The sequence below is a fragment of the Arachis stenosperma genome, chromosome 9 (genome assembly GCF_014773155.1).
Source record: "Arachis stenosperma cultivar V10309 chromosome 9, arast.V10309.gnm1.PFL2, whole genome shotgun sequence".
Lineage (NCBI taxonomy): Eukaryota > Viridiplantae > Streptophyta > Magnoliopsida > Fabales > Fabaceae > Arachis > Arachis stenosperma.
Window position 1 is genome coordinate 138,221,312 of NC_080385.1, and position 20,751 is coordinate 138,242,062.

General features: G+C 36.6%; 1 protein-coding gene across 11 annotated transcripts; it reads left to right on the forward strand.

The window, feature by feature from the left end:
* Positions 1-616: 616 nt before the first annotated feature.
* LOC130948647 (pentatricopeptide repeat-containing protein At2g44880) lies at positions 617-12,420 on the forward strand. Of its 11 annotated transcripts, XM_057877480.1 has the most exons (8): positions 619-843; positions 2,446-2,716; positions 3,042-3,147; positions 3,643-3,781; positions 4,181-4,574; positions 6,231-6,553; positions 7,960-9,818; positions 11,043-11,395. In XM_057877480.1, exons 6-7 carry the CDS (start codon positions 6,374-6,376, stop codon positions 9,775-9,777), a joined length of 1,998 nt encoding a protein of 665 aa, XP_057733463.1. In that variant the 5' UTR covers positions 619-843; positions 2,446-2,716; positions 3,042-3,147; positions 3,643-3,781; positions 4,181-4,574; positions 6,231-6,373; the 3' UTR covers positions 9,778-9,818; positions 11,043-11,395. The 11 variants fall into 11 exon arrangements, 9 of the variants coding, with proteins under 9 accessions (XP_057733467.1, XP_057733463.1, XP_057733461.1 ...); XR_009073138.1 differs by adding an exon at positions 11,838-12,420 and having other exon boundaries at positions 3,042-4,574; positions 11,043-11,076; XR_009073136.1 differs by having other exon boundaries at positions 3,042-4,574; positions 11,043-11,076; positions 11,228-11,395.
* The last annotated feature ends 8,331 nt before the right edge of the window (positions 12,421-20,751 follow it).

Below are 20,751 nucleotides of genomic sequence, written 5' to 3' on the forward strand. Positions count from 1 at the left end.
GGTCTAACGGTATATCGGTAGCAATTACATTTCTGTGAGTCTCTAGAAATCATTTGTTAGAAAACCATTGAAGAACCGCTAAAATGGTCAAAAACCGACTGGTTGGACCGGCCTAAAACCAGGCGGTTCAAAGAAAACGGTGTCGTTTATTCGTTTTTGGCTTAAACACTCGAACAACTCTCTTCACCAATGTTCTGAAAACTGAATCAGACCGGCCGGCTGGACTAATTCAATTGCAAACCGGCAATATTAATAGTCCGATCAAGCATATAAAAGTGGTCATAAAAAAATCAGTAAAAAAACGTTGAACCGCACGAAAACCCGGCCGGTTTACACAAAGAAGGGAAGCTCCTTCGTTTCCCTTTCTTTCTTAGAAAGAAATCACACATACCCTACCCCAAAACCTAGCACTGTAAGCCTGCACCACCGCCGCAAGGAGTGGCATACTGCCGCCGTCCGTCGCACTCAAAGTTCGCCATCCGTCATCAAGCTTCCCTCGTGCTCCAAGTCTTCAACCCCTGTTCGCTGTCACCGATCGCGGCTGCTTCCTCGAGCTCGGCGTCCGTCGTCTTTGTCCGCGCTTCCGTCGCCGTTTGTTTGCCGTTCACGTTCGCATCTTCGTTCGCGTTCGCGTTCACTCGCTGTTCATCGTTTTCGTTCGCGTTCTTCGCCGTTAGCTGTCGTTTTCGTTCGCGTTCTTCGCCGTTCGTTCACCGTTCGCGTTCACTCGCTGTTCATCGTTCGAGTTAGCGTTCGTCTGGAAGCCACGTTGCTCTGCTTCAAACTCTGCGACCAACCCGCGCGCTCCACCCAGCCGTCGAACTGCTCTCTTTTGTCGCCGCCGTAAGTTCCCTAAACCCGCCACCAGACAATACACTCACACCACCAATACTCTGCTTCAAACTCTGCAACTTCTGATTTCTATTACAATAAGTAATTATTTGATTTGGTAGTGGTTTGGATTTTGTCATAGACTGAATTAAAGTTACATAGTTATGTTCTCTTCTCTATCACATTGAAATTAAGCTTTGAATGCTCTTATTTCGTTTTAATTTTAATGCACTCAACATGTTTGATGAAATGCTTTAACCATATTTGTGGTTGGTTTTATAATTTCTAGCTTTTAGAAACTTAGTAAATTGATTGCATGTGAAATTAGAATAATTGGATCATGGTAATTAGGAAATTTTAGCTGCACAAATAGCATCTTTGCAGAAAACATATTAGCACATGATGATTCCACTTGCATTAGTGTTCTTCTGGTAAATTTTAACTGTTATTCTGAACTTGTTAATTTGCTAATTGTTCTTGTGTTCTTCTGTTACTTTTAATTTTTTTTTGTTTTTGTTGTGATTTTCTGTTCTTGAACTTGTTAAGTTGATAATTTGCTAAATTGTTGGGCTGCTATTGTTTTAATTTGCCAAATTGTTAGATTGCTGCGACTTAATTTGTTGGATTTTCTATTTAGGGCTTGTTCTTGTTTATTTGCTAAATTGTTGTTGTGTATTAATTGTTTATTTGCTGGATATTGGTGATCATTGTCTTTGAGATTATTTACTATGCAGGTTTAGTGTCATCACTGTTTTGGAATGTTTAATGTACTAATGTTTGTTGCTGTTTTGTAATTGCTGGTTGTAGGTTTAATGTGATTATTGGTTAATGTTTTGTAATGTTTGGTGTTGAATGCTGATTGTTGAGTTTAGATATGGTTGTTGATTTTAACTTGGGTAAAGAGACTTATGGTTATTTTTTCCTGCCTTATACCGATTCAGATGATTATTTTTAGAGGATGAGCACTTATTTATGTATCTTGAGAAACTGTCTTTCTGTGTGTTATGAGCATTTGGTGAAGCCTGTAGTGTACCTATTCAAAGCTTAGTTTCGCCAAATGGTCTTCAAAGCAACTCATCCAAAATGCTGCTGCACAAACCCAAGTCTATTGTCTCTGAAAGCCTGTAGCACCTTCATTTGGTGAAGCCTTTCTAGCACTAGTCCACTACCAACTTTGTTATTAATAATGTTATCAAATTTATTTATTCGAGTACTATGTTTATTTTTCAGTTGGATTTATGTTGATTCATTTGATATTCTTCCTATTCTTGTCAGATATTTCTTTTAACATTTTGTGTATTGACGAGGAATTGTACTTGCTTGGTATCATGCTTTCATCTGGCAATTTTGCATTTAATATAAGAAAAAGGAAAATCCTAAAAGAGTAATTCACCACTCCATTGGAAAAACTTCATACTAACCTATACCCTCAACTTAATACTTGCATATTTATAATTTATTTATTATTCTATTCTAAAACGGTTTCTCCGGTTGAATCACTGGTTAGACCGGTTGGACCAATGAACCAGTGAACCAGTGACTAGAGCGGTTTGATGACCGGTCCGGTTCTTAGAACCTTGCTCTTCACATCTCACTCTCTCACTCAAACTGTAGAACTCTGAACCATATCAGTCCCCCTTCTCCAACCCAAGCTGTCGCTGCTGCCGGTCAGTCGATCCACTGCCGCCGCCGGTCCGTCGATCCACTGCCGCCGCCAGTCCGTCGAGCTCGGTCGCCGTCCGTCCTGTAGCCACTGCCTCAAGTCTCCAACCCCTGCTCTCTTCTTCCACGAGCTCTCGGCGCATCCCCTGCTCTCTTCATCTTCTCGCCGTCATCTGGTCGGCGTCGTCCGTCAATCAAGGGCCTGTCGGCGTCGTGTTCGAAGGTCAGTGAATGTCTTGCTCGCTTGTTCTTTACTTGTTCAGTTGTTCGTTTGTTTTTTTGTACTTTTTCGTGCTCTGTTTCTGTGACTAGCTCTGGTTGTGTGTTATGATTTTATTGATTAGTGAATGTGTTGTGATTAGCTCTGGTTCTTTACTGATTAGTGATTAGCTCTGGTTCTTTACTGATTTTGTGTGTTGTGTATTACTGTTTTGTTTTGTGATTTAATTGTACCTAGATTGTAACCGTGTTGATTATTTGATGGCAATTGTTCCACTGTTTCTGACTGACTGCTTGTTTGATTTTGGATTTAATGAAACACCCTTTAGGAGAAGCCTTGAATCACCTTCAGGTTGGAAATCTCCTTGGAAATCTCCTTGGTTCATAAATACATTTCTGTCTAGCCCCAGGATTGATACTGAAATTACAATTGAGGTATTGTTGATTCTGTTGGATAATTAGTTAATTGAGGTATTCTTTTATGCTCTGTTCCTGTGTTTCGAAGGTCTGGTTGACTGGTTGTGTTGTTAATTTTTGTTGAATGATTATTTGATTGTTGGTTTGCTCTGGTCTGCTGCTGTTTATTGATTATTGATTATTGATTATTTCGAAGATCTGTGCTGCTGTTCTTGCGTTGTGATTTTAATTTACTGATTGTTGATTTTGGATGTCTTGTGATTGTTGATTAGTGTGTGTTGCTGACTTGTTGTATTTGTTTGACTCTTTGGTGATTTACATGTGCTTGGATTGTGACTGTTTTGGTGATTTATTGAGTAACACGATGAAGGAGCATTAAAGTGTCAAGTTTAGCTTTGGGTTATTGTGAAATTCTTTTGCTTTTCCTGATTTGTATTTAGTCTTCTCAAGTGAGTACAATTTTATTGTGAGAACGGAGACACCTCTCTTGATTAGAAATTTGTGGTATGTTAGGTAACCGGTTAGATTCAGGTTGCAATAGCTTTGAGCCTACAGCTCTGGAAGAACGAGGTTTCTGAATTTCTAGTTTGTGTTAAATGATATGGATTGTACAGCTGCTACTTTGAGGAACCTTCATTCTTTTTTATTTTTGGTGAGGTAACCTTCATTCTTTTTCATTGTTGCTTGGACAAAATTTGAACGAGAGTTGGAAATGGTTTGATATTTTTTGGTCATGTTTTTTTGGATGTAATTGCTTTATTGATCAATGTCATCACAACAAACATTTATAGGATGAAGAAAGGATTTTGGTTTCTCTTATAGCAAACTCTGAAAGCAAAAGCTTCAGTTCAGTAAAATATTTAAGTTTGTACTTTATCTAAAGATCTTAAGACTTTGGTTGATGATATTTCATGTAGTGCTTTAAATTTAGAAGATATTTTAAAGACTATAATTATGTTTTAGAGTGTTTATTTATAATTTATTTATTATTTTAATATAAAACGGGTTTTCTGGTTGGACCACGGTTGAACCGGTTGGACCACTAAACCAGTGACTAGAGCGGTTCAATGACCGATCCAGTTTACAGAACCTTGCTCTCACTTCTCTCTTCTTTGAGTCTCTTTCTCGGTCTCGCCACTCTCTCCCTCAAGCTCTCAGTCTCACCTCTCACGGCTGGTGTTACCCTCGACCTCTCTCGTCTCCAGTATCTCGCTTCTCTCTCAGCCGTTTTGGACTCGAGCTCGTCGCGCTCTATTGCCGCCTCAAGCTCGTCGCGCTCTGTCGCCGCCTCAAGCTCAGTCGCTGCCTTCCTGTGCTCGATTTGCCGAAGTCAGAAGCAAACGGAACCAGAATCTGGTCCCTCGGGTGGTGGTCGTTGTTGTCTTCTTGGTTGGACGTTAGTTTAGTTGGTCAGCTTCCTTCGTCGTGAGTTGGTCCCTGGGCAGGTGAGCTTCAGCTTCCATCAGCCTTGTTATTTCTTTTTCAATTTCGTTGCTGTAAATCATCAATACATCTTGAGTTTGTTATTGAAAGTAGAATTTGTTGCTAAAATAATGATTTAGCTAATTTTTTTTTTGCTGTAAATCATATTTGGAGAATTAGAGGTAAATTTTTTGTTGCTGAAAATTATCATAGTTGAATTTGTTGTTAAAAATTATCAGTGAGCTGAATTTGTTGCTGTAAGTTGAATTTGTTGCTGCAAGTTGAATTTGTTGTTGAACATATCACTGAGTAAATTTTTTTTGTTGCTGTAAAACATCACCGAGTTGAATTTGTTGCTGAATATCATCACTGACCTTGAATTTGTTACTATAAATAATCACTTGGCTAAATCTTTTGCTGCTGTAAATCTTTTGTTTTTTCTTTTGTTAGAATTTTAAAAATGTCTTCCTCAAAATGAGGGAAATGTTGGTCAAGCTCCAAATTTGTCCTATAAAGATATAGATGCCGACTTTGAGATCACTCCTTGGATTTGATTTATGGATTGTGTTATCTTTTACTTATTTTGTTCATTTAAATTGAGAAAGTATTTTGTACTAGTGACTAGTTTATTGTCTCTTTTTGCATCATTAGTTATGTCTAAGAATTGATACTTGCTTATTATTAATATGTTTGTGAAGAAATGTGCTTTAACTTTTGATTTTAATTTTATTTTTATAATTTTATATTTTTATTTAATTATAATCAGGTTAACCGGGTGAACTAGTAACTCACTGGGTGAACCAGTGACCCGGTGGCATGACTGGGTTAATTACCGATTCGGTTCTAATAATTATGGTTTAAAATGATATAGTTAAAAAACAATTAGTTAATTTTGTGTGTTTGTGTGAGCTCTGATCTCTTATGATGCTATGCATGTAATATGATTGACTGATTGCTTGATTATGAATTTATGATAAGACTTGAATTTATCAATTTGTTGAATGGGAAGTTTGTTAATTACTAATTTAGTTATCATTGTTGATTTTGTGTTGGTTTGCTAATTTTGAATTTGAAAAGAAAATATTTGGAGATTGGTATTTAGTTATTTAGTTTTACTTTGTGGTTATGATATTATGATTCTGCTAATAAAAATAATAGGGATGCATTTTATTTTCAATTTTAATTTTGAGGGACCTATAATTTCCATTGTTAGAATTGATTGTTGATTGCATAATTGATTGTTAATTGTTGATAGGCTTCATTGCTACAATGTGATTGTTAATTGCCTAATTGGAATTGATTGCTAATTGCCTAATTGATTGTCAATGTGAGTGTGATTAGAATGAGATAATAGGCTTTGTTAGAATTGATTGTTAGCTGCTAATAGACTGTTAGAATTGATTGTTAATTGCCTAATTGGTTAATTGTTAATTGTTAATAGGCTCCGTTGCTGCAATGTTATTGTTAATTGCTTAATTGGAATTGATTGTTAATTGCCTAATTGATTGTCACTATTATTGTGTCAAATTAAGATATTATTGTAGTATTGACTAATAATCTCTATTTTCATAGTAGTTATTTTAGAAATTGAGACTTGATTGTTGTTAAAGGGTTGGTGAAGATATATATTTCAAAATTTAATTTTAAGTTTTTGACTATTTATATTTTTATTTAAATAGGACCGGATCAGTCGGTTCAACCAGTAATCTACCGATTCAACCAGTGATCCAGTAGTCTGATCAGTTGGATCATTGGTTCGGTTCGGACAACTATGTGCTTTAGTATGGACTATGGAGACAGTTGAGTCTTGACCCTGGAATTTATGAAAGCCCAATCATGTTCATCTCTACTCGCGTTTTGCTCTGCGTTCATTCGTCTGCTCGTTTCTTCGAAGATCATTGTTAGTGGCTTGGTGCTTCATTCTGCCTCTGTCACTAACTTGCTCCTGCTCTCTCCATCTCGGGCTGATCCCTGTGCAGGTGCTGCCGCCGCATCAGTTCAGGTAGGCGGCCACTTCCTTCTGCTTTGTTATTCTGTTTCAGGATTTCTATTGTTTGCTGCCTATTTTTCCTACTTTGTTGTTTTGTTTAGTTTTTAATTTTTTATGTTCTAAATCTGTTAATCTTATCTCATTATGGTTTTATTGAATTATATTTTTATAGTTTTCTTGTGAAAAGAAATGGTAGGGCACCTGTGTTTGTAGAAATTGATTAATTTCGAACGTCTATAACCTATATAGCTGCATATATAAATTTTTACAGTTAGTTTACATATATCATTTGTATATTTTTATGTTTTTTTAATTTATATAATTGGATGTTTAGATCAGATCTCTTACTGAAGAATGGCCTATTGGTGGGGGTGGTGACTTGCAAATAGTCCCAAAAGAACTCGTTATTCTCCTTTTTCATATACTTTTCATATGATATTAACTTTTAACTATAATAAATAATAATTGTATTTACATTGTAAATAAATTACTTATTAAAAAAGTATTTTTTTTTTGGGAGGAATTAGTGATGAAAAATAATAAGGTTTGTATAATATGGACCTGTAAGTGTAACACTTTGCTTGACTTGTGAAATAGCAAACATCTCTCTATCAGATTCTAAGCCTGCATTATTTTGTGTAAATGTCCAAAGTAGTACTATTTAATTAAAACGAATGTCCAGAATTCAAAAGGAAAAAATACAAAAAGGTACATATCTATATGTAGTGATAGATGAATAATATTATTGTTAATACCATCTAGATATAACTATGTGGGCGGCAATACAAATAAGCTAAGGAAGAGCGTATTGGTGATTGTGATGCATATTATATTGTACTGTATGTGCTATATCTAGCCATACATTCTTGTTTCAAGGTGAAGGTTTTGCTTCTATCACCACTGGCCTTGCTTTTGCCCTGGCCTGCTGGCCATACCATGTCTCTCTCTCCAGTTTTGCTTTTCTTTGTTTCTCTTTTTTGATATATATATATATATATATATATATATATATATATATATATATATATATATTGTTAATGTCAATGAATTCTAATATGCTGATTGGGTGCATAGCAATGAGTCAGTTGAGGTTTGGGGTTTGAGTTGGCCACTCTTATGCAACCTCCAATTCATCTAAATCTTATTCATCTTCATTTCTTTTAATTATTGTTAAGTTTATTTGTGTTTGTTCTCTTTGAGTTATGGATCATTGGTGGCATCTTCCTGCAAGGTTTCATCCGAGTAACTATGCTGATTTGTTATATGGCTTCTTCTTGCAAGTTATGGCATATGCTTAAAGTGTTCATTATTGCTCATGCTAGAAGTATGTTTGGAGCTTTCTTTCTATAATTTGATGTAAAAATGTGTGTACTGGTTACAACTCAGGTGTTTGATGGCAAATAGAATCTCCATTACAGTTTTTGCTGCAAAAAATTGCGAAGGTTCTATTGAGCGAAGTTATGAAGCCACTGCATCGAATTATCGAAGACAAGTTGATTTTCCTCTTACAATCATGTAGAACATCAAAACACATGTGTCAGATTCAAGCCCAAATAATTACCTATGGACTCCAACACAATCATTTCATCACTCCAAATTTCATCAATGCGTGTTCCAACCTCGCTAAAATGGGTCATGCCCAGAAACTGTTTGACAAAATGTATGAACCGAACACTGCCTCATGGAATGCCATGTTGACAGGCTACTCCCATGTTGAGTTTTACCGGGACGTCGTTGTTTTGTTTGCCCGAATGAACCGGGACGGTGCATTGCCCAATTGCTTTACCTTCCCTATGGTTGTCAAGTCTTGTGCAAAGGTAAATGCAGTAAGAGAGGGTAAACAAGTTCATTGTCTTGTGGTGAGATACGGTTTCATGTCAAACTCCTTCGTAGGAACTTCATTGATTGACATGTATTCGTCATGGGGATCCATTGGGGATGCTTACAAGGTGTTTGCTGAAATTCCTCAGAAGAATGTAGTTGCTTGGACTTGTATCATTGTTGCCTACATTTCATGTCATGACATGCTTTCTGCCCGGTGCTTGTTTGATGTGGCACCAGAGCGTGATGTGATCCTCTGGAACACTATGGTTTCAGGCTATATTGAGGTGGGAGATATGGTGGCTGCCAGAAAACTTTTCGATAAGATGCCGAATCGGGACATTCAGTCTTGGAACACCATGCTGAATGGTTATGCGAATAATAGAAATGTTGAATCATTTGAGAAGATATTCAAGGAGATGCCTGAAAGGAATGTGTTTTCTTGGAATGGGTTAATTGGAGGCTATGCTCGGAATGGCCTATTGTCTGATGTTTTGGAATCTTTTAAACACATGTTAGTTGAAGGTTATGTTCTGCCTAACAATGCCACGCTTGTCACAGTGCTGTCTACATGTTCAAGACTAGGTGCCCTTGATATGGGTAAGTGGGTGCATGTGTATGCAGAAAGGATTGGTTATAAGGGAGACCTGCATGTTGGAAATGCCCTAATTGACATGTATGCAAAATGTGGGGTTATTGAAAAAGCAATTAATGTGTTTAATCATCAGCATAAAAAGGATATAATTACTTGGAACACAATCATTAATGGTCTCGCCGTGCATGGGAATGCAGCTGATGCCTTGAGTATGTTTGATAGGATGAAGCATGGTGGAGTGAAACCAGATGAAGTTACTTTCGTGGGAATTCTGTCTGCTTGTACACATATGGGGTTAGTCAGGGATGGATTCACATATTTTCAATCCATGGTTGATAGTTATTCACTTGTGCCTCAAATTGAGCATTATGGGTGTATGGTTGATTTGCTTGGAAAAGCTGGTCTCTTAGAACAAGCTGTAAATTTTGTGAGAAAGATGCCGGTGAAACCAGATGCAGTTATATGGGCGGCATTGCTTGGGGCATGTAGAAAATACAAGAATGTTGAAATCGCAGAGCTGGCTCTTACACAACTCATCGAACTCGAACCCAAAAACACCGCAAACTTTGTCATGCTTTCAAACATATATAAAGACCTTGGAAGATGGGAAGATGTTGCCAAGTTGAAGGTTGCAATGAGAGATACTGGTTTCAAGAAAATGCCTGGATGTAGTGTTATTGAGGCCAATGATATTGTGGTGGAGTTTTATTCTTTGGATGAAAGGCATCCGGAGACAGAGAATATATACAGGACATTGCGCGGATTGACAATTTTGATAAGATCGTATGGATATGTTCCAAATCCTGGTATTGTTGCTTGAGGCTGAATATGATTTTTATGGATTAATGCGACTGGATGCAGGTAATTTTATGCTTTATTTTATTTGACAAGATTGTGATTTTCTATGTATAATTTTCAAATAATATTAAGACAAGTAAATATCAATATCTTACGTTAAAAAATCACAATCAATATGATTAAGTAAAAATGAAATTTAGACCTTCATTTTTATGAGTTAATATGTATCTTTATATTTTGAAAATACTAAATTTAAAGGATTATTTTCTAAATATACTCTAATAAACTCGAATACACCATATACAAAAAGTAGATCAAAAGTAAACCTTTAATAATCTTAAAACAACATTTAGCTATAAAATGAAGATGATGAGGCAAAAATTGTTAAATATAAACTATTAGTCTAAACATTTAATGTGGGGCATCAGCTCATTAGTCTATCATGTGTATATGTTAGTGAATGGCCATTAGATGTAAGCTATTAGTTTGTTTGGATTTTCAAATCCTTTTGTATCTCGTGTTTGAGTACAATCTTTTGGTGCACTGACATGGGATACAACATGATATAGAACATGCAGACACACAAATTTAAAATTTTTATAAGATACAGGACACGACATGTATATAAAATTAAAATATTTTTTAGATAAATTGTAATAATATTTTGATATTTTATTGATACTAAAATATAAATTAAAATTTTAATTATTTTTAATGTCTTTTTTTAAATATATAAAATATTTAAAATATTTTTTCTTTTAATAATTAATAATATATATTATTTCTAAACTCATTTTAAGAATACATGTTAAGAATAAGGCTGGACACGTTCACACGTGATGATATTTAGGTATATCAAAGTGTGTCCAGAAAATTTTATTTTTTATTAAGACATAGTTGGACACAGAAAACATGCGTGTCGAACGAGTGTCGTATTCAAAATGTGTCCGATACGCGGACACGATAAATCAAGAAAGTGTTTTGCTTCATAAGTACAATCTCATATCTACCCTACATCAGTGCTTACAAATTAACATTATAGGCAGCGGAAATAGCTCTCTTTCAAAATTTAAATGTCTTAAATTTCAAATGGTGGAGCTATTTTCCCACCAAAATGCTTATATATATACATACATATATATACACATACAGAACAAGTTGAGCGTTCTTTTCAGCATAATAATGGAACTTTTTTTTTGCATGAAAGAAGGAATTGTTCAGTGGTTCCTGTCAAAGTTAAATAAAAATAAGGTTCAAACATACTGACTTTAGTTTTGTAAAAAACAGGGGACTAATTCATGCTTCAACTCCTAGATCAGTGGTAAGTACTCCTTGAATCCAAATAGTTACTTTTTTTACGTTGCATCCATAATTTTCCCTTTCCCCTTCCATTAGAGTAGAAAATATTTTCTTAAACCAGATTTTTTAATTCTGATGGTGTTATTAATCTAATAATTATTATATTGTCCTAGCAACTACAATGTTCAAGGAAGAAGGGAAGAGAAGGGGAAATAGCAAGGATTCCTTCTCTACAAAAAACCTTTTTCTTTTCTATTTCTTTTTCTTCTATGCATATTTCAGCACTCTCCGAAGAACTATTATCAAAGCTTACAGGGACAAAAAAAAAAAAAAAAACAGAATATAGAAGCAGAAAATGGTACCACAAAGGGGAGGTCTAGAGAGGATGATGGCGAAACCACTGAGCTCAGAAAAGAGGACGGCGGGTTGGCCGCGACACTGAGAAGACGAAGGCGGCGGTGCTTGAGACAGAGAGACGACGGAGCTTGAGGTGCGGTGAAACGCCAACGGCGGAGCTCCAGACATTGCAGACGGCAGAGCAGGAGCTTGAGGTGTTTTGAATGGTGGACGCTGTGTGAAACTTGAATGTGTGGGAGAATACAAAAGTGATGAGTGATGAGTGCTGGATGATGAGAGTGATTGAGTGAATACATGCTTGATGCATACATTCATATTAAAAATAACAATTGGTAACAAAAAAGTTGATACCTACTGTGTTATTAGTGTTCAATATATTATTCGGTTCCTAGATTTTGACAAGGGTTCTTTGTGAAAATTGTGCAGGAAAAAACCCTACGGGCAAGGCCAAGGCCAAGGGCGGCTTTGGCTAAGTGTAGATCTAGTCAAGGGGAATGAAAGTGAGGTTAATGTATCTGCTGACTTGGTAGCAAAACGTTTTTTACCAAAGAAATGCTCAACACAACAACAAAAAATTTAACATTCATGAGTCATTTTACAATATTATTTTTCACAAATATGAAGGACACATCTAAAATGTTCCAGTTAAATAGTTCTCTAGCTTCAGTTAAAGGAAAGTATAGTTGCCTTTTTAATAACCAACTTCAGTCCTCTAATTAGTAGTTGTAAATTTTATCCGTTTCGGGTAAATCATGTATGTATATGTATTTTTTTCCAAAACTTCTAACATCCTGACCTTGAAAGTTTTGTGAAAAAACAAACTAGGATGCATGGTTCAGCTCTCACATCAGGGGCAGGGGCTCTTCAAGAAAATTGTGCAGAACAAGTACTCCTTGAATCCAAATAGTTATTTAATGGTTAATCAATGATATGCCAGATTTAGAAATTTCTTTAAAACGAGACTACCTCCTCTGCATTAACAATTTTTTCGCTTCCATTAGAGCAAGAAATGTTTCTTTAAATCAGATATAGAGTAATATTTCCAATTTTCATGACTTTACCACTTGATAATCAAAATGTCAAGTCATAAATTATACTTCAAAATAATAAGAATGTAAATCATTGGCAGCACAAGCAGATCATAGTATATCGAAAAAATTTGCATTAAACACACCATTTTGTATTCTATTAAATTTTTTAGGGTTAAGTATTTTTTTCGTTCCTAAAGTTTGGGGTGAAAATCAAATTCGTTCTAGGCCTTTTTTGTTATTAAAATTATCTCCAACGCTTAGAAATGCTTTAAAATCGTCCTCCCCTCCATTAAACAAAATTTAATGACACTTTTGCCTCTGAAGACTTTGACGCTTCGTTTTTATTTCTGCGAAAGGGCTTCAGTGTCTGATTAACGTTACACACTTGGAAACTGATCTTTCACCTTCAATGATGCCCAAACAGAGGTTTGTGGTCGTTTAAGGAGTATCGTTACTGCATTTGGGTTGCGTAGGCAAGAGTGAGAGGAGGTCATTCTCGTGTAGTCATATCGAATCAAGTATGTATTCACCATTTGTTTCGGTTTTGTGGAGCATGAACTTAATGATGTGTGATGGGTTTTGGTGGTTTACAAAAATTGGTAGGGTGTGATTTATAGTTTTTTGTTTTTTCGTTTTTGGGGATGGGAACCTTTAACCTAACTGTCTACCATGGGGTCGATTTGGATATGACAATGGGGGCATTGGAGTATATTGGGGGACAAAAGACATTAATCGAAGATGTTGAGAGTGATTGCTGATCTGTATTTGAGGCATATGATGAGGTGCGACAGTTTGGGTACACAAAGGAAAACATTTCAGCTTTGTGGTATAAGGACCCAAGTTTTGAATGGTTAGAAAAGGATCTAAGGTTATTTGCGGGTGACAGAGATGCACTTGAGATGTGTAGAATAGCGGAGTTGAGGAGTCATGTTGAGCTTTTTGTGGTGCATAAGGTTGAGGATGCTGAAGGATTTCCTGAAGTAGGGTTTATTGATGTTGGAGGACAGGGTGAACAGGGCTGAACATAAGAAAATACTAGTAATCAGTTGGTGATTTTTGAGGGTGAACAAGGTCAACAGGTGGAAAGGGACAATGCGGAGCAAGTTAATGAAGGAGATAAATTGAACCCAAATGTGGAGCATGAAAATGCACGGGTTGAATCGAACAGTGACGATGATAGCGAGGATGAGGAGTTTATTCCATCAGATGTTGAGGTTGATAGTGCAGATGATGTTCAGTTTACAGATACTGAAGAGGAGTACGATGATGAGAGTGGGTTTGAGGAACTGAGAGGTGCTACGGATGGTAAAGGCCAAGGGGTTGTGAACGGTGATTTCAGTGATGAGGAAGGGTTCAATAGTGACGAAGTGGATTTGGATTATGAAGTTGGTGGTGGTTCAGATAAGAAGGACAGCCACGATGATGATAAGGATGAGGCTACTCGATATCCGATTCATAAAGATGTTAAAGACATGACGAGTTATAAATGGGAGGTTGGAACTGTATATGCTTCAAGGGAAGAATTCAAAGACATTGTAACAGCGTATGCAGAACAAACAAGAAGGAGACTCAGGTATGCCAAGCTTGACTTGGTTAGAGTGAGGGTTGTTTGTCAGCTGGGTTGTTCGTTTTGGTTACATGCAGCAAAAATGAGTGAGAAAAGAGAGTTGTCAGCTTAGGTCGATGAACCTTAAGCATACTTGTGGCCAGTCAACTTCATGTATCTCCAAGAAAGTTGAGGCTCATGGCAAAACTTCCACCGAGAGCTTGGGAAAAACTTTAGATGTTTATGAAAATTTCAGTTGTTTGATGTTATTAATGTATTGCTGAGTTGAGTAAATCCAATGTTTGTGACATTTTTTTTGGTCTGAAACTTACATATCAGGGTTTATGCTACATGTTTCTTAGATAGCAACAAAGTTGCTCTAGGTTTCTGGATTCATAGGTATCCATCTTTTGTTGTTGTTTCCCTTTAGCTAGACAATATTTTGCTCAGGGTCCATGTAATGGAATTGATGGTGACTGAAGTTTTCACATTTTTTGTTATATTTCTATGCTTATTAATGAATTTGACATAGTTGTGTTCCTTCAGATGGCTTGTGGTTCTGTTTAATGTCAGTTCATATACATAAAATTGATTGACACAGCTCTTCATTATCAATTCCAGACTAACATATATATTTTCCTTTCCAATTTCTTGTCAAATTACAAGGACAGCAGTTAACTCACATAATTCATCACCAACACCCTAAACCAAACTCATTAACACACACTCTGTCCATTCACAGATTCATTCAAATACATCACAATACAACTCAATTTACAAAACTCATATTCACTCAAACACAGCCAAAAAGAACCCTTTATTCTCTCCTAATTTCATCAAGCATACTTCAGTGGTATCACACAAGGTAGCCCCTGCCTCTGATTCAACCAAATTTGCAACCAGAAGAAAAATAAACCAATCCATCCAACCATGCCCAACACTGCAGCAACCTTGAACTTCCACTCAATGTCCCTCACTTTTGCTTTCAGGGCCGCAACTTTCCTCTTCATCCTTGCAACCTGCGGATCTTCAGTCTCTACTTCTGGGTCTGTCCATCAGAAGAACTTACACTCTTCTTTAATCTACACCAACCCACTAGAGTCAGTACCCAGAACAAACAAAATATTCCCATCATTTATGAAAAGAAATTTAAAAAACGAACCTCATAGTAGACACAGCCCCAAAATCGTAGCCCAGGGTTGTTCTTCGTTCTAGAAATTCTTAGCATGTGTCTCTCACCATCTCCACAGAGAAACTCCCTCTTCTGCACAGGCGACCGACTACGAGACGACCGTGAGCTCTCGGCAGCCATGGCTCCACCTACCTTCGCGAACCCTAGAAGTTGCTAGTTGGGGGTGAGAGTCTGATTTAATCCTAACCATCTCCAACCAGTTATGAAAGTAAATAAATAAATAAATATAGTTTATTCATTAAAAGCTCAACTATCAGTAACAACTAAAATGGCAAAAGTGTCAAAAAAATTTGTTTAATGGAGGGAAGGACAAAAAAAGTACTTAACCCAATTTTTTATATTCTCCTCTATTAAATATTTTATATTTTTTGTTATTTATCAAAGAGAATTAAAGAGACATATTTAAGAAAGTTCTGGAAGCAATTTCACATACATGACCAAAAGTTTAAGGGAATGAATACAATTTGTTTGGGCAAAATTGCATATTGTAAAGTCAAGGAGTAGATTTGTCGACTTAGAAAAGTTTATGAACCAATTGGCAATATTTTTAAAGTATATATTACCTAAAATTTCCAAAAATAAATTTGTGATATAAATGAATAAAATATGCGATAATGTTAAGGAGATAAAAAAATTTAAATTTATCTTATTTAATATTTATTAATTTTAGCAATAATTAATAAATACTAAATAAAATAATGATTGACTGTTTTTTTTTTTTTTACCAAATATTTCCATAAAATATGCATATACCTCCAAGATATCTCCAACATTAATAATGAAGGCATTAAAACGGAGTTTAACAAGGTGAGTTATAGCCTGCACCTGTCAAAATGAAGTGAATAATACACCTTGTCTTTTCTGTTTTGTTGTCCTCTTCAAATAAATGACACATGTAAAAAGTTTTCATCATGTAATAAAGTACAGATTGCTTTATTATCGTTTTTTGGATGTGCAAATTTTATATGAAAATTTTACTTTTAACCAGTAGTGTCTATTTTGTAAATAATAAAAAAAAATTGTAATGCAAAATTCGAAAATATGAAATACGTTTTTTTTGGTATTGTATGAAATACATATTTATTAAAACGGAAAAGCTCTGCATACAAGCCATTAGGGCTTGTATGCTTTACAAGTTTATTAAACAATAAATTTAAAATACGCGCTCCTCCACGTACGTTGATTACACGCGCTATATAATATGCCGCGTATATCTAACTTCCAAATTTAAAATATTTGTTTCCTTCTTCGTTTTCGTTATTTTGAGATTTGGTTGTTCTTCTTCTCGCGCGTCTTCCCTCATTCTTCTCCATCGATCTTTTCCTCTTCTTTTCTCACTGGTATGTTCTTCGTTTACGTTATCTTTTTCTCTCTCTGCAACTCGAGCTTCGTTTTCTCTTTTGATTTGTTATTTTCTGAAATTAAAATTCGAACTCGTTTTGAAGATAATGGATCCTTCAAGCTCAGATTTTGTGCTGAATCCAGGCGATGTAGATTATGAATTTGAATCTAACGAAGTTCCTGAGGTTTGATTTACAGTAATTTGTATAGCATTGTGTAGTTTAAAAATTGCTGAACATTGTTTAATTACCTGGAATTTATAGCAGACGCTCGGGTGTAGATCAATTCTTTTTTGGGTGTATTTTAGCTATAAGTGTGGGTGTATATACACTTTACTGGTTTTTTGTTATTTTTAATTGAGTTGTTGTTGTTCAGGTGTATTATATCAGACATGATTGGGTGTGTTTTTAGTTTTTGATATGGTATATTCTGCAGCCTGTGTATTGACAGTTTATGGCTTTAAAGGTCATTCTGTAGTTGAGTTGTTTCGGTTCGGGTGTATCATATTAGACATGATTGGGTGTATTTGTATCATATCTATGGGTGTATTCACAGTTCTGACACGGTGTATTGTGCAGCCTCTCTCGGTTGTTGATGACGAGCTTGTTCCGAAGGTCGGAATGACCTTTACGACCCTTGAAGATGCCGGAAAATTTTACAGGAACTACGCCAAGGCTGCAGGTTTCTCTACAAGAGTTCGGTGCACAAATAGGAAGGGAAACGAGATTAAGAATCAACTGATTACATGTAGCAGAGAGGGAAAATGGAAATCTAAAATATCTCCAACCGAGAAGACCAATCCGACAGCCGGTTTAAACTGTCCTGCAAGAATTGATATACACACATTGAAGGATGTCGGTGCTTGGATCATTTCAAAGGTTGTGTTGGATCATTCACACCCCTGCTGTCCAAGCAAAGCAGAGATGCTCAAATAGCACAGGGAACTAAGCATGTCCATTCGTCGTACGATAGAGAATAACGACGAGGCCGGTATCAGACCAAGAAAAACCTACCAATCATTTGTTGCGGCTGCCGGGGGTCACCGCGAGTTAAATTTTATCGAAAAGGACGTGAGGAATTACATTACTAGGGAAGTGCGGAATGTTTCCGAACAAGAAGATGCAAAGGAATTCGGGAAATATTTCTTAAGAATGAAAGAGAAGAATCCGAATTTCTTTTTTGAGCTCGAACTCGAGGAGGATCAATCGATTAAGCTGGCTTTTTGGGCCGACGCAAGAAGCAGAGCCGCCTTTGAGTATTTCGGAGACGTCATTTCATTCGACACCACCTACAATACAAACAGGTAACAAAATGTCTTTATGATGCTAAATTAATTTATTTTTACGAATCCGCAGCAGAGGTGTATATTGGCCGTTTCATTGGGTGTATTCGAAGCATTTGTTGGGGTGTACCTAATGATTTTGCATTCTGGACCATGGTAATTCGTTTCAGGTATAATTTGGTCTGTGGTTCTTTTGTCGGGGTGAATCACCACGGTCAGTCAACACTTCTCGGATGCTCTTTGATGAAGAACGAAAAAATTGATTCATTCAAATGGTTATTTCAATGCTGGCTTCGTTGCATGGGAGGAAACGCTCCGAAAGGTTTTCTCACCGATCAGTGCGCATCAATGAAAAGGGCTCTAGAGGCCTGTATGCCAACAACAGTTCACCGCTGGTGTATTTGGCACATCATGAAGAAGATTCCAAGCAAATTAAACGGGTACAAGGGACATGCCGATATCGAACAACAAATGAGCCATGTTGTTTGGAACTCTCACATCAAAGACTCATTCGATAGGAATTGGAACGATTTTCTGGTGAATTTTGGTCTTGCGGACAACAAGTGGCTTTCAGGTAATGTGTTTTTAAAATCTGCAGCAGAGGTGTAAATTGTACGATCTCTCGGGTGTATTTTACCGTGTGTGTTTGGGTGTATTATGCAGATCTGTACGAAGACTGTCACATATGGGTTCCTATCTATCTGGACTACCACTTCTAGGCAGGGATGAGAAGCACAAAAAGGAGCGAGAACATGCATTCATTTTTTAACAAGTACATCACCCGGAACAGCTCGCTCATTCAGTTCGTCAAACAGTACGATAATTGCCTCGGAGGCAGGGAGCAAGCAGAGAGAGAATCAGATGCTGCATATTTTCATACGGTCATACCGTGTGCAACCAAATCCTCCATCGAAGCTCAGTTTCAAGATGCGTACACTCACGCAAAGTTTAGGGAATTCCAAGCCCAATTCAGAGGAAAGGCGAATTGCATCACCAGATTAAAGAATTCCGCTCTAGGCTATTCAGTATACGAAGTCGCAGAACAAGTTTCCAGCTCAATATTCGACAAGTTCGCGGTTACCTACGACTCAGTTGCAGCCGAGGTAAAATGCCAATGCTTATTATTCGAGTCGAGAGGGATACTGTGCCGTCACGCACTAAGCGTGTTAAGCTTCGAACAAGTAAGCCAAGTGTCCCCTAGATACATACTGGAACGATGGAGCAAGAAGGTAAAGAGGCAACACACACACATCAAGAGCAGCCACGACGAGCCACTAATGGAGCCAAGAAGCAAGAGGTTCGACCAATTGGTTTTTCGTTCGCAAAATATTTGCGAATTTACCTCCGAATCGGAGGAGCTGACTGCAATTCTGCACCGTGCGTATGATAACGTCATGGCCGAGATGGAAGCACTAAAAGGCAAAAGGAAGGGGACATCTTCTTTATCCCACGAAGACGCCAACTTGGAATCCGTTAACGAGCTTCAAAGCCTGCCAAGGATTCGAACAAGAGGACGTCCAAAAAACAGGCTAGGTTCAAAGCTGGAGAAACAGATTGCAAATGCCACAAAGAAGAAGAAGACGAAAGTTTTAAGCGAGGTAAATGTAATGTTCTTTAAATTTGTGGCGATTGAGTTTATTTTTCTAGTTAATAGTTTAGCTAATGCGTGAGTGTTATATTCAGATAAACCTGTTTGATGCTGCATCAGTGGCGCATTCAAGTTGCAGCCAATATCAGGGACAAGTTATAAATTATCAGTTCAGGGTACCAGCAGCAGGGGATAACTCTTTGGGTGTATAGTTATAAAGAGTATGGGTGTAAATCACTGTTACTTTTGGGTGTATTTTTGTTAATTGACAATTTACATATAGACACATATATAGATACATATAGAACAAAAGCTGTAAAAATTCACAGGTTATGGGCGTATATTTCAGTTGATGTTTTTTTTTCATATTTTAGTACATGTAATTCATTCATTTTGAATACAGCACAGACAATTGGGTGTATATTTTATTCAACCTCGGGTGTATTATTAGACTTGCGTTGGGTGTAACAGTTTATAATATGCGTATGCCTTGATTTTTTGCTTTATGTTTTACCACCTGTAATACAGTTTTTGAATACATCACAGACAGTTTACCAGCACAGATAGTTTAACTATGGGAAAAAATATACATGGAATAGAAGTTGTTGATAAATGGCAAATATTTACATCATTTGTTCAATTTACAAACTACCCAGTTTCTATATCAGCAGAATTAATCTGACAAAACGGACTCAATAATACAGAGGATGGCTTCGACAGCCTTATAGCACTACTCTCTCTAATTGCCCGATCTCTCTGTGTATTCATCTCACTGAATAGTATCCGGGAAGCATACTCCACTCTATAGTGGTCCACCTCCTCCTACAATTAAAAAGTATGTTATGTTTAAACAGAAATATTAATTCAGTAAAGTAATACAGAGTTATATAGTTCTAAAGACAGTTACCTGTGTCCAATTATCCCATTCATACTTCCCATTTTTAATGTTTTCCGGCTCTATTAACTCAAGCCACTTCATTACGTAGATAGCGCAGTCATAGCTGAAAACGAAGAAAATAAATTACAAATCTCATTTAGGAAAGTTTAATGTTCAGAGTCACAAATTTATACCTTGTTTTTTGGCCTGAAATTTTAACATATGAGGCTTTAATTTCCTTCTCCTTCTCACCTTTCTCGAGAGGTTTCCCGCCGGCATATGTTATCAATCTTGAAAATATATATCCCTTAAATACCAAAACAAATCAGTAATACACCCGAATGAATGGACAAGATACACCCAACTGAATATGGAATATACACCCAACTCAACCTTCAAAATAGACCTATCTATTAAAGTAAAGAAGACAGAGGCAACTTACAGTGAATTTATTAATGTCCTTTCTCTCATCGCTTGGAGCTT

Excerpts from the sequence above, each read along its gene's own strand:
- LOC130948647 (XM_057877484.1), top strand. The coding sequence starts at position 6,374 with ATGAAAGCCCAATCATGTTCATCTCTACTCGCGTTTTGCTCTGCGTTC. Across the intron at positions 6,554-7,959 it reads CTGCCGCCGCATCAGTTCAG|TTTTTGCTGCAAAAAATTGC; the intron begins GTAGGCGGCCAC and ends TCTCCATTACAG.